The following is a 14,806-nucleotide window of genomic DNA, read 5'->3' as shown; positions in this document are numbered from 1 at the left end:
GTAGAGCATACTGCAAAGAATAGACTGACACGTCACTGTTTTCCTCAGCATTGTCCCATTCACCATTACAAACTTTCTGCAAGAATCCCTTCTTTCGGTGAGATGACAACTCATCCTATCTGTGCTATACAGACCCGCACTTGCCATAGGAGCAGTCTGCTGTGAACTCCTCTCTCCCTTTAGGCTGTAATTATTTCAGTATAATTCCACGCCCCCTACAATGCTACTTCTTTGTTTAATTACTTTGCAAAGCCCTGGCTTATCACACAGATTTTCAATTAAATTAAAAGCAATAAAAACCTATTTCAAATTGTTCACTTATTGTGCTTGAATCATATGCACTTAAGAAAATGCTTTTATGGAGACTTCACTTAATATTCCTTCTGTCTCAGTGACCTTGAAGTTACCGAACATCTGTTTCACCCTTATCTTGCACTAAAGTATTTCAGACAGATGTAGCTATAAAAAGTCATTGACCTCAAAATTCAAGCCCTTAATTCAATTACTCCTATGAAACCTATAGTTTGTGCATAATTAATTTAGAAAGAAATGTGGTGACATACCGATTTTTTTAACACTCCTGGCAGAAGTGAACTCTTAACAAGAGAGCACCTACAAAAAGCCACAGTAACCTGGAGACTGGAAATTTCAGTTTCAATTGAACTCCCTGCCCCAAAGAAAAAAAAAAAAGTCGTCTGAACCTATTATTGTGCAAAACTGAAGGGGTCCCCTGTGTGCCTTTGATCATTCGGCATGTCCCAATTCCTTTTTCCGGTCCTTTTACTTCTGATATGTGCACTGGCCAAATTGAAAGGAACAGTATGTTACTAATTACTCAGGTCTAGTCTGCACTCTCCTCCCAGCACAGCTGAATGCGAATGTGTGCGCACGTGTGCAAGGAGCATCATCACCAGCGATCAGACAGAACTGGAAACAAGCCTCTAGCGTTACAGGCGCACAGCTCTAGAGTCACATTCTCATCACAATTTGTGCCTTCCCATTTCACACAGCCTCTCACACCAGCCCAGGTACACTGTAAAGCTCCTGGTCTCTGAGTAGCCTCCCTCCTTCCACTGGCATTTCTTGTTTCTCTGTAGCCCTAAACGGTCCCTTTTACACTAATTGCAAAGGTAGCAAGAGTAGGACAAGCTGCTGGTAACAGACATGCATTTTCACTGTGCCAAACACCCTGCTCCCAAAGGCATCAGTTAGGTTCCAGCTTTCTGAACCACAAGTGCCTCACAAAGTTGTACTGCTATGAAGGACAGAGTGGGACTAGGGAAGATGATCTCATGTTGCCAGTGCTCCGCTCAAGAGAACTACATTTCTTCATGGCATCATACTTGGCACTCAACTGCCTCCTAAAAGAGAGGTAGAGCAAAGCACTTAAGATCAGGTAATCATTCTTCCATATCTCTGGCAGTGGCTCACCATCTCTTAGGGACTGAAATTGCTTCCACAAAAGTAATGAGAGTTCTGCCATTAATTCAAGTGGCAAGAGAATAAGCCTTGGCAATAGATTTTCCCTGCCATTAATAAAGTCTGCTCTTCTTTTTACTACTACCTATGTTCACAAACACACACACTCAGGCAAAAAGTCATGCTGATGCCCTTGGCAATGGATGCACAGTCATTCTGTAATGATTCACATCAAACAACTACCTGATCAGTCTGTGATTACTTGGTTTTTTTTTTCAATTTACATCAACTTACCCTCGCCTGAAACCTAAAATTGGATACTTACTGATGCCAACAGCTGTAATAAGTTTAATCGCAAGTTCTGGGATTTCACACTGCATAAAGAAAGGTTCCAAAATGTAACGTCCAAATGCCAATGATATCACTGCTGTGGCAGCAGGGCTAGAGTAAAAACAACAATAAAAACCAAAAATCACAAAATTAATCTGCAATAGTACATAGATAATATTCTTCTGGGATCATGCTGGAACTTCGCTATCACAGAATTGTGAATCATACTTAATTTTGGTGACCCTTTGTAACTATGCTCCATGTAGCATGATTTCTGAATGTAGCAGGAAAACAAGAGCAGTTTAGCTTTGCTTAGCGGTTCTGATCTTGACAGCAACATTTCTTACCAGGATTGCTCTTACAACTTCCATGTTGCGAAGCAGCCATAAACAGAAAGGAAAGGTATCAACAGAAATCTTCATCCACTCACTTGAAGTGAGTGGCCAGAATTAGATCACATGGGCAAAACCCTGAGTAAAAGTCATTGACTGAATTTTAGTGGCCAGGTATATCTCACCCCTCAGAGACACAAGCAAATTAATTTCAATCAAGCTGAGAAATCTGCTTTACTGAGTATCCAAAACCAACCCAAGTCTGTTATTAAAATCTGAGACAATGCGAAAAATGAAAGTGGGATATCCTAAAATGCAAACAGAACTTGCTCCTTTTATTGACCAACAACTTCCTAGCACTGCAAGTGAGAGCAAAGTACAGAAAGCACCTACCATGAAACAAAGAAACGTGAAGAAAGGCAGGCATGCAGTTGTTGCATTTACAAATTTGGAATGCTCATAATATTCATACAGCCTTGCTCTTTGAGACAAGCTAAATGTTTGCCAGAAACCTTAGCAATGACATATATTAACAGCAAATTACCCTGTGCCTCTGATCAGACACTGTCTGCATATACAGTTCCACTTTGGTTTGGGAGGACACTTTCACCCTTCTTAGGACACCTGGTGGCATCTGTGCTTCAATCACACACAGTAAGGGCAAAAGGGCATATGATTCTGCCTCAAAGGATTTTTGAGTTAAACAAGAGCCTGTGCAAATTTCTTGTGAAAAAACCTACAACATTTAATAAAACAATGCCTCACCTTACAGACCTTTAATAAAAATATAGTTGCTAAAAATGCTATTGAACAGTGTAAAAATTCTGCAAAGGAGTTATTATTCTCCATTGAATGATAAAGGAATTTTCCACAAGAGAGTTTCACCTTTAAAACAAAACCCACTTTCTTAGCTTTATGACTCAACCAAAATGTCACATATTGCGTTGGACCAAACTGCAGAGGAGCACAGAACAGAAGTATCCTCCTCAGAAAGTTTCTGTGTGGACAAACAAGGGCTGCTGCTTGTGTGTACCCCACGCATGAGGACTGCTCCTTTCACTGTCCAACAACTGGCTTTGCAAATTTTTCCTTTGATTGGGGACCAAATACCAAATACCTTCTGCACTTTGCAATAGATTTACTGACTCCTCCTTGGTGCAATATTTCTAGTTTACATAAGACAATTACCAGGTTTATGGTTTTTAAATACTGCAGCGTGCCACAAGTAGTTTGAAGTGTCCTAGATCAGATGAAAGATAAGACCTTGGAGTGTTCGCAGACTTTTTCCCTTAGTCCTGGCTCCTTTTTCCAGAACTTGGATTTCTCCTTCTCAGTTTAAGAAAGGCTGCTATCCATGCCACTCTGTTTTTAAAAGCAGAGCTGCTAAATTATACTTCTAACAAATAGCCAGCTCTCTCATAGTCCCACGTTTGGAGGGAGATGATGCTGGCAGTGTAGTCAATCAATGGAGGTGGATGTTGAAGGAACGGGGCATTTTCCTTTTGACTGCAAACCTAAAGACAGACTGGCAGCCCCCAACAGCTGTGCAGTCAGGAGCGGACAGAAAGCGCCTTAGCAGCTTTCATTGAAGGGCAAGGAGCACAAAAAGCCACTAGGCAAGGAGAAGATATGGCATCCCAGCACATACCACCAAGCGAGTGAGTCACTCACTTGGCAGCACGCTCTCACCTGACCTGTGTTTAGCAACCAACACAGCTAAGCACTACAAACAATGCATTCACAAAGTCATCTTCATTTGTTTGAACATTAATGTATTTTTTTTAAAAGGTAGTATATCCACAAGCTGACTACTAGGGAGAAAAAAAACTTTCCTACTTGTACTGGATGAGGAGCAGCGCAGTGTAAGGCACTTCTAAACAGCAGGTGATGCTGGCACAGTTTAATGAGTATGTGGGCAAAGTTTAAGTGTGTCCTAGGCTGTAAAATAGTGGCTAAAAAGATATAGCAGAACAGGAAATATTTATTTGGGTTGAGGCTGCTCCACTAGCTCATGGGTGTGATAATTCTGCAGTCTTTCAGAGGAAAAAGCAGCATAGCTGTGAGATGTATGCAACTTCATCTACTGAGAGAAACTTAGATACATATTAGGTCTCAAATTCTTTGATAGCAGCAGCCAATTAGTTTACCAATGCAGGAGTCAGATATAAAGCTCTACAGTTTCAGCAGTGCTGCTCTGATCATTTCAAGTTATAACAAGTACACCTCTCCTCATGTGTCTCAGATTTCATGATTAAAGAATCCAGTGATATTTCTTCCCATGCAAGTTGGTTATTTTTTGGGTGTGGGGCAGATCACGATGACTAAGTGTGTTTTCATGACACTCCTGGGACACTGTCATGTGCATTTTGCAAGTAGAGGAGTTTATGAAGGCTGGTTTCTTGTGGGTATTTGTGCCTAGGTTAATATGGTCCTCCTGCCTGGTAAGGTGCAGGTTAAGAGCGGGATTTCTAACACTACTCTCTTCTGTTGATTCTGTGATGTGCAGTGGTATACCTATGCTCACAGCACTGTGCTTCTCATAGTGAAAACTGTTTCCTCTCTCTTCCTTTTTGGCAAAAAGTTACTACAGTTAAGACATCTGTTTTTTCACAACATTTGATGGAAATTATGTAGTTAATTCAAAAGTATGGGTTGGGAGGATGTCAGGGACCATCTGACATACACAATGATTTCCTCCGGAAACAAGATAAGGATTTACAGATTCATAATGATTCAACGCTCTCGGTGCTTTTGAACTCAACAGTCTATGCTAGAACTTGTCAATATTATGTAAACATAGTTGTGATTTGAAGAGAGACTTGCACTTTTGTAAGTAATTTGCTGATCACAGAAGAGAGGGAAAAGGAGTGCTAACTAGCCTGAGGCAGGAATGGAGCATTCCTGAAGTCATTTTGCATGAATTGTTCTGTTCTACATGTAACAAGCTCTCCAGCCTCAGCAATACTGTTAAAATACATATATATATTTATATTCAAAGGGCTATATTTGAGTTTGATACAAAGATCTATTTACATTATGAAAATTTATTTGATATGATTCAATGATTCAGCATCTTCATATTGTAATTCACCTATAGAGTGTCAAGGGCTGCATGAGCTACAGACTTACACATCAAAACAATACTTTGGACATTTTAGATATGTAAGGACTTAATGTTGCTTTATTTGGCCAGTTAGTGCTTTTCAAAGTAATCAAGAGTTAAGTTCTCCAACACCCCACAAAAACAATAGGAACCGAACAGACATATAAAGAATACACGGTGCCCTCAAATCTGAAAATTACTGAGCAATACCTTCACCAGGAGTTATTCCTGTATCCACAGAAAATAGCAACTGCTCCAAAAGCATAAAGGTGACTTTCCTCTTCCACTATACTATATATAGGCATGGAGAGATATATATGTGTGTGCATATATATGGATATACACACATACACTGTATGTAGACATGGATATAAAAGGGCCAACTGTGTCCTGGGGCACAACAAGCACTGCACTGCGGCCAGGTGAGGGAGGGGATTGTCCCGCTCTGCTCTGCACTGGTGTGGCCTCACCTTGAGTGCTGTGTGCAGTTTCGGGCACCACAGTTCATTAAGGATATAAAGCTACTAGATAGTGTCCAGAGGAGGGCCACAAAGTTAATGAAGGGGAACTGTACAAGGAGTGGCTAAAGTCCCTTGGTTTGTTCAGCATGGAGAAGAGGGGACTGAGAGGAGACCTCATCAGTGTCTACAGCTTCCTCGCATGGGGAGGAGGGGCAGGTGCTCATCTCTCTTCTCTGGTGACCAACGACAGGACCAAGGGAATAGCAGGCAGATGTGCCAGGGGAGGTTTGGGTTGGGTATTCGGGAAAGGTTTTTCACCCAGAGGGTGGTGGAGCCCTGGAACAGGCTCCCCAGGAAGGCAGCCATGGCACTAATCCTGGCAACATTCAAGAAGCACTTGGACAATGCCCTCAGAGACATGGTATGAATTTGGGGTTGTCCTGTGCAGGGACACGAGTTGGACTTGATGATCCTTGTGGGTCCCTTCTAGCTCAGGACATTCTATGATTCTATCATAGCATCATTAGTTACATTAATGGATACAGTAAGCTTAAAAAAATTAAAGCAAGTAGCTGAATTTGTGTCAGGCAGTTTTCTTAGAACCTGTTCCCCCCCCCCCCATATGCATATATGCCTTTTTGCATGTTTTGACACTGATGAGCAAAATAGCATTGTTAAATTATCTGAAGCAACCACACTAAGAAAGCACAGCTCATTGATCAAGATGTATTTCATTTGTTTTGCACACCACATAGTGGAGATTTTTCTTTATGACTGAAAGGCATATTGCCAACAGAAAAGAAACACAGAAAAGCTACAATACACTTACCGAATAATGAGTAATTCGACCCAGACTCTCACAAAAGCAGGTAATGGGCCAAAGGCCTCCAGGATATAGATGTAGTGACCACCAGATTTCTTAATGCATGTTCCTAGTTCAGCATAGCAGAGGGCACCTGTGGGAATTACACTGTGGCATCACAAGAGATATCAAAAAATACCTTTCAAAACATTTATAAGCTAAACAATGAAGCTGCTGTGGTATCACAATTACTTTTGATATATTTTAATAATTTTTTCAAGCAATTTGGTAAGTTTTAGTTCATTCAGCTAGATCTGCAGTTAACCAAACTGTACATATATCAGATTTACGTGTAAGCTACTGAACAAACTATTTGCTATTATCAACAGGTTTCATTATTCATCCATAGCTTGTGAAGACGGGCAAAAAAAGTGCTGTGTCACACCAGCTACCCCAGCCCTCCAGCCAGCCTGACTGCATCACCAAGTGAAAGCCTTCGGACACATTCACTTGTTATCAAATGATGATCACCACCTTTTAGCCACAGAGATGCCTGGCTCAGCTTCTGAAAAAATGCCTGAAAACTCTATTCCCCCTCATCAGCCACAGGCAAAGCAACTGACTGGCCAAAATATGGAAGCAGGAATTGCAGATTAACAATTTTCCTCGACAGTACTCCCAGCATCTTTATGTACAAAATTCAGGGGATGGCTTAGCCCTGGGTTTTCCACTGGTGTAGTGCTGTTGTGTGATACTAATGCAATGAAAGCTCAGTTTATTTCTGCATTGCCTTATATACAGACCACTTCATGATTTTATAGCAGGAGGCTCATTTCATCCTTTGGTGGATTTACACTAACTAAATTAAAACCCAAATCATCATCCCATTGCTGTATCATTTCTTGCAGAAGTGGTTCAGGCCCCTTTCGAGCAAGTGCTAGTAGCATTCCCAACAAGTAGCAGCTCTCAGAGAGCTCTCCGAGGCTGCTGCTGGCACAAAGCACAGCCTCTGCCGTATGGAGCAGGCAACAGCATGCTACAACTATGAGGACCTGCATGAAGCCTTCTTCACCCATGCACCATCTGCTACTGTTGCTTAATGAGCCATCACCCAGTCACAAAGCCAGCGGATTCTCAGCTCCATGGGTTGACCACATCAGTAGAGAAGTGTACCACATCCAGTAAATGTAGGCAGCCCTTTTAGAAGTGCCTGAGAAGCCAGATGAAAACAGTAATAAATTTGTAAACACCGCATCACATAGAGTTAAGATCAGCAACATATATGAACTCATTTCGGCTCTGTTCCCTGGGTGCTTTTACATCACAGCACTTTAAGATGCAAACTACAGTTGTCAAAACCACATAACAAAGCTGTACCACATTATGACTTCCATCTCTGTTCATTTGCTTTGGGGCTTTACAAAAATGTGGCAGCTTTTATCTGTTATTCTTCAGCTTACCTGAAAATGTACTTAAGGGAATTCTTACAGTCACATTAAAAAAACCCCTATTGATAGGTTTTCTCTTGCCAGCCTTTTCTATTGAGATTCAGGATGAAATGAAATGGTGTTTCAATACACGATATACACACAGCCTCAGCAAGACCTCAAGTGATCTTTGCATGTGATTTTACTATAATTAAGCCCTGCATGGAATTAAAAACATCCATGGCATAAAAAAATATGAAAAAATAACTTTAACAGGTCCATTCAGTGAAAGAGACAGTATCTTCTGCTGGGCCAAATTACACAGTATTCATATCTTCATACCTGGAGATCTGGAAAATGACCTAGAAAATCCATCTGATAAAAAGAGAGGTTTAAATAACAACTATTAAAGTTACAGCCAAAAATGCAATGCCTAAGCAAATTCTGTTCTGACTGAAACTAAAGACCAAGGTCTTCTGACAGGGTTACAAATTGTACCTGAAGTATTTCTTTAGAGGAGAATTTTGGTTACAGGCAGGACTTCCACATTTGTACCACAGATTATGCTACATATTTTACCAATACATTTAACATTTGACCAAAATGGGTCCTAACTTCCTTGTACTGTCTGTTTGGCTTGGGTGGGCTCAGCCTGTAAACAGTCCATGTTTCTTTTAAGCTCAGAGCCAATTTACACAAGCTGGCATTTGCATGTTCCACCTATTAAGACGACACGTGTTAGTCTGTGTTTGTCCTCTTTACCTCCTGCCAGAAAACAGGTCGTTTCTCTTTTAAATAAAGCCAATATTCATGTTAGTTCTTCAGCTTCTTTGAGATTAACTCATTAAGTAGGTCAATGGACCCTCTGTCCCGCAGAGGCCAGCATGGGATTTTCCACTCTGAATGGGGCTTTGTGTACAGAACAAATAAACTCCCATTCTTCAGAATTTAATACTCCTCAAAAATACACAAAATTACTAAAAACTGTCATGCTAGGCAGGCCAGCAGTAAAACTCGCATTACAAATTTGTTTCCATCACACTGTTTTTTGCAGCACAATCATTCAAAGCAACATCGTGAGTGAGGAATGAAGTAACATGCAGTAATACAAAGCTGGGGAAAGGGTTTATTAGTGTTATTATTTTGCTCCCTTTCATGCCAATACAGCTTACTTCCAGTGGGAATTATGCCTCTCAGACCTTGCTTTAGCCTCTAGGGAACGAAGTCGAGCTGTCTAAACATTTCACCGGTGTTTGAGCAGGATGACCCACATCCCCCGCTGCTGGGGGCCTTATGAGCAAACTGTAAACTACCTCTTACAGCCAGAAGACAAACATTATACATACAGCACACTGTATGGCATAAAACAGACATTTACTTTTCCTGTTCCTTTAGGAATCCATAAGAAACAATAATTCATATTTCCAGTCTTTACTGACCAGGCGCCAGGGGACAGGGGCTGCAGAGCTCTGCACCCTCCACACAACCTATCACGCAGCAAAAACCTTCTGTAGCCCTATTGGTCCTCAAACTCCACACCGTGCCTTGATACCCAATGGCAAAATCTGACAAATAACAGCCATAATCCACCGGCCGCCCCTCTGCACCAATTAGAAACTTTTAAGAGACTTACCAAAGAGCGAGAGTATACCACACACTGTCCAGAGAGTCAAGGACATGCCCACGCTGCCCGTGTTCTTCAGGATGCCTTTGGGAGAGATGAAGATGCCAGCTCCAATAATAGTGCCAATTATGATGGATATCCCTCTCAAAAGCGTCACCTTCTTCTTCAGCACAACTTTTCCCTCCTGGGCTGGCTGTCCGCTGTCCATAGAGGGCAACCTGCCATTAGCTTGCCCCTGCAAGTAGCTTCCATTAGAGACCGTGGTTACAGCAGCTTTCCTAAACATGCTACAGTGCCACCAGCACACCGACAGCAAGCACAGGCAGAAAAGTTTGCAGCAGAAACTCAAGGGTTTTTTCTTCTCTGGGTAGCCAACTGCTTAGTCTCTTCCTCTGCCCTCTCTTATCTTTTGAGCTGCTCCTGCGCACAGGTAGCAAGCCCCTAAAGTGTATTTGAGCCTTTACTGCTATCTGAGCACTGCTCAGGAACACCTGTGCTTTCACACTGCGAGCTGGTACTGCCCTATCATTGGAAACCAGCTCAGCTTCCGCATGGACTTGTATTTAAGCTCTTGTCATACCAAGTTACTCCAGCTGAATGATGATGCAAATTCTCCAGGTTTGCATCAGCCATTTGAGAAACCTCTGGCATTACTCAGCATTTTTTTTTTCCTTTTTAAACGGTAGGGGCATGTTGCACAACCGACCTGAGGGTGGTGGAAAGAACAAAGCACTCGCAAGAAAACCGAGCTAATCAAGCTAAGCACATCATCCTCGACACCCCGAGACACACTCTCAAATTTTTTTAAAGCAACTCGGAGCCAGAAACAAAAGCCTGCCTAAACACAAAGCTCGTCAGAGCGCAAGGGGAAAAGAAATCAAACAGGATACGTCATCCCTGGGTCTAATCCAATTTCTTTCTTGAAAAACTCCTCTTAACGAAAGTTAAGTTTGTGGAGCTTAACTTCTTGTGTCACAGCTGATCAGCCTCTCTCACGCCTGTTACTTACCTGGAAATCTCTATAGGGACCTGCACATAACTAAAGAATACATACAACCCCCTTGTTACCCCGAGTTGCCTAGCAACACACCCAAATCAGCTTAATGAAAACCCAGGGTGATTTCCACAGTAGAGTACATGCAGTGTGTTTCATGTTTGTGTGAGCAATGATGCAACAACACTTCCCCTTAAGAAATACTATTAACGTTTACAGTCACCTCGCCTGTGTGGTCTGGCAGGAGGAGGACAACACCCCAAACCATGGGATCTCCAGCAGCTCAGGAATTAGAAAGGGGTTTTCGTGTCATCATAGAGCTTCCCTAACCAGATAAACAGGTAATCAAATGTATAAATACTTTGTTTCCCAACATGACCATTGAAATTCAAACCTGAAAATTAAACTGTTAAAAAGAGGAGCATTCTCATAAAACAGAGCAAAAATCAATAGCCTTCAAGCACTTGTAACCTAATCGAGGGACAGCCTGTGCAATATATGCCAAAGGGGAAAAATCCTTCATAGCATAACTATTGCAGCTGCTCGTGGCTTCATATTAGATCAGCGCAAAGAGAAATTACTACTACAGTTACTGGTCTTACAGTTACTGCTTAATTAGGACCTAGGATTGGGGGATGGGAGAAAAGAAGGTAGCAGTTAAAATATTTTATCATTTGAAAAGCAGGCACTGAGCTCACAGCTCTACTATGCTTTCAAATTTGTATTAGAAAGAGGAGATCCTGGAGTATCAACATACAGCAGCTGTAAAACTTCAGTGTTTTTAAAGCCTCATATTTTCAGTTATAACTCACCTGTAATAATCTGCACTGAGATAAGGCATAAAAAAAGGCTTATCTAGTTTAAATGCACACAGGTCGAAACCACAGTGATTGTGGCTTTTCACTACATACTGGTAGTGCTTGCCTATTTTCTGAACACAACCTTCTTCTCCATCCAGCTGCTGATCCCTCACTTCTCTGTACAGCTCCCGCTCCAGCTGTCACTGCACCGTGTGCTCAACCTTTTGGGGATGCGATTGCCCCTCCAGTGCGTGCCATAAGCGACTGTACAGACTGACTGCGGGCAGCACCTCCGCTGGTCACCGCACAGTCCAAATCAAGCCAATTTTCAGGGCACCAGTTACCTGCAAAGCCACGAGTAGGTGGTGTGCTGTGCAGAATTGTTTTCCCCGAGGTACATTCCATAGGCTGCCCCACAACAAGATTATAAATGCCTGAAGTAACTAACTAGATCAAATCAAACCAGGAAAAAGCATTAACCATTGGGTTGGGCTGATGACCTTTACCTTAATTTTCAAAGGCTGTTTAATGGAGAAACACATGACATCTTAAAACATCTAATACTTTAAGGTAATCATTCTTAACTAATGCTTACCCTTTATTTACACAAGAAGATGGTTCCAAGATGAAATCAAAAGCTCAGTAACCTTCCAGATGATCCCAAGGCAGTTCCCAGCAATCCAGCTGTCTGCATCAGCTATTCAGTAAAAACACTGGGCACTATAATGGCTTTCAAATTTCATTCGACCACTAGCCAGAAGAATGCATATTTGCCCGTTGGACATAGCTATTAATGCTCCTCCACGCAGGGAAAAGGGTGCCTGCTTCTTCTGTGGTATAGCCATAACAGGCATGCAAAGCTTCGGCCATGTGAAATTCCCAGTGAAATTTCTAAGGTGGAAACTAAGGAAGGCTGGATGCAGAAAACTCTTTTTCCTAAATACTGGCAGCTTGCTAGTGATCACACTATTTGTAGCCTTCCCAGGGAGTACTGCTGTGTACACTGCTTCTCAATGCTATCTCCTAAAAATAAACAAAAGAAATACAGGCACTTTTTCTCCTTTGAGTTCAAGCCTTACTACCAATTATCAGTTCCACCCAGGAGAGAGAATGCTTATTTGGTGTTGGGGGCATTATTTATTATGTTTCTTATATTCTGCAAATGTCATGAGAATTCTCCATCACCTAGGCCCAGTCCCGAGGAGGGCATGAAGCTGGAAAAGGCCCATTACTGTCTGCTGCCTCCCATTATAAAGTATACTCACAAAATCTGTTCTGATAATTTGTAGCCCACCAGCCACTTTCATCCGAGTTATTAATCACAGAGCAAGGACCGCGATATTACTATGCAACTGCACCACACTATGCTCAGTGTCTTTTCAGAAAGCTTTTCTGAAAGTGCAGGGCTTCACCTGCCCAACACTCAGAAGAGCCCTGTTCCTCCATAAAAATCCACTCTGGAAACAACAAAAAGGTATAAGGTGCAACTTTCTTTAGAGTGATGAAATTATTCGAAGCAATGTTTCTAAAAACAATTCTCTGAAAATAAACCTTCAACCTCTAATGGCAGCTGGCACTGTACACACCTTTTTATCGTTTCTCTATGTTTTTCCTTTTCCCCCCATTCATAGACATTTTCTCCTGAACAAACATTTCAAACCATAACCGAGATCATCACTGTGAAATGGTTTCCTTCTGAATCTCACCATCAGCCCTGAATCACCTACCCACTGCCTGTTTCAAACAGAAATCCTTACCAGCCAAGCCCACAAGTCCTCCTACATCTACACCCTGCAAAGAGCTAAACCACTTCCCGAAGGAGTCAGCTCTCCATACTGGTTGCCTGATGCCATCAGTGGGCTCCAGCAACCAGGACCAGCTGCACCGCTGGGACCTTTCACAGTGTGTGTAGCAACCTTTCTGTCAGCTGCACCGCACTACTCCAGCAAACGAAATACTTGAGCATCATGGGGAATAATGATACTACAGTGTTTCACATGCTAAACATGCCTGATATGAGGACACCCCTGTTTTTCACACTAGTAGAGTTTGTACCAAATACCTGGACACAGTTGTACCTCTGATTCCAAAGAAGCTACAATTCTGATATTTCCCTTGGGGAATGCTACAAAAAACACACACAGGCAGAGCATTCCCCTTTATGAGAATGCTTCAACTCACAGAGAGCAAAGTGAAGGACCCAAAATTCAAGTCTGGACTTGAGTTTCCACTTCTCAAGCCCACAAAACCTCCTTAATTTCTAGGTGTAGTGAGCATACCTCAACAATCCTTCTGGGCATTTGTGCATCAGCTTATTGCATCAAGCAAATCCAAAGACTCACAAGCCAAGCCTCAAGGCCACACATGGCCATGCTAACTGGAGAGACGGGAATAAAAAAGGAAGCCTATCAAGACTGAAGAGGCGAGGAAAGCCCCAAACTCTTTTGTGTGGGTGGCATGGCGTGAACAAGCTGTTTAGAAAATGAAGCTGAGTCTTCTCTGTATAATGCCGAGCTGTTTGTGAGCCTTGAAAAGCAGCCCTGTAGGAAGGCGGTAGTCTGGTTTCAAATGTCAAAGGAGAGCAAAATACCTAAAAGTATTTGTTTCGTGTAGATAATCTACCATTGAAAAGTTTTGACTGGGGATTTTCTACTCATTTTGTAGTGTTGAGAAATAGCTTAACTAGCATTGGTGGGGAGGGGAATCTGTAAGCAATTTATGAACTAAGGTGTCATTGGGAATTAAGCGAGAATAGTATCATCATGAAATATACAAAAATCTCAGTAGATTGGGACAGGTTTTAAGTTATAATGCAAACCTACAACTGTGAGAAGACAAAAAAAAGTGTAACAGTGTTATTGTCTCTACCACAGGTCAAAGCTTTAGTTAAAAATTGAATTACTGAGAATGTTGGGGGGGAGTGTTATTCTGTAGTCAGAGACTCACAAATTACTTGCTTAATTATTTTGCGTTCCACTTTGTGCCAGACACAAAGAAGATATTTAGAAGAAAAACAAAATAAGAAGGAATGAAATACACATCCAGCTCAGAGGCTTTAAAAATAAGACAAAATCCTGTAAGAAATCCAAAAGCAATTCAAATATTATTTCTTGTATTTTCAGTAAAAACCTTCCAGCAAAATGCCTATGCAGTCAGCAAGTAGAAATCTGGTTCCAAGAAGACTGCAGACAACAATAGCTATTTGGAAGGCAAAGACTTCTGAATGTTTCCCTGTCTCCAATTTACCAGTCAATTTTCAGCTGGAAAAGAAAAAAAAAAAGGCATTTCAGAAATCCCTCCTATTTTTCTCACTATTAAAACTTTATTTCAAAAGGTATGATGATTTCAGCTGAACAGTTTGATGTTAATTTTTTTTTGTATATATTTTTTAAGCAGACAAGAATCATTAATGTCTGGTACCAAGGAAGAAAGCCCCACATAAGAGAAAGCCAATTCTTACTGGAGCCCTGTGTATGTGAAAACATGATTGTTTTATAGCATCTCATTTTTCATA

General features: G+C 41.6%; 1 protein-coding gene across 4 annotated transcripts in view; it reads right to left on the bottom strand.

Moving 5' to 3' along the window:
• Window positions 1-14,806, bottom strand: part of SLC7A11 (solute carrier family 7 member 11) — a 325,501-nt gene that overhangs the window by 52,300 nt on the left and 258,395 nt on the right. For 2 of the 4 annotated variants that reach the window (XM_064450447.1, XM_064450448.1), the window contains exons 1-3: window positions 9,508-10,708; window positions 6,475-6,601; window positions 1,745-1,860 (exon numbers count right to left, since the gene is read on the bottom strand). In XM_064450447.1, the coding sequence (XP_064306517.1) occupies window positions 1,745-1,860; window positions 6,475-6,601; window positions 9,508-9,784 (520 nt within the window). In that variant the 5' untranslated portion in view covers window positions 9,785-10,708. Of the gene's footprint in view, window positions 1-1,744; window positions 1,861-6,474; window positions 6,602-8,216; window positions 8,250-9,507; window positions 10,709-14,806 lie in introns of those variants that run through there. The other 2 variants (XM_064450445.1, XM_064450446.1) reach the window with 2 other exon arrangements.

Source organism: Phalacrocorax carbo, chromosome 4 (genome assembly GCF_963921805.1).
Source record: "Phalacrocorax carbo chromosome 4, bPhaCar2.1, whole genome shotgun sequence".
Lineage (NCBI taxonomy): Eukaryota > Metazoa > Chordata > Aves > Suliformes > Phalacrocoracidae > Phalacrocorax > Phalacrocorax carbo.
Note: the sequence above shows the minus strand (reverse complement) of the source record. Positions and strands in the feature narration are given on the sequence as shown.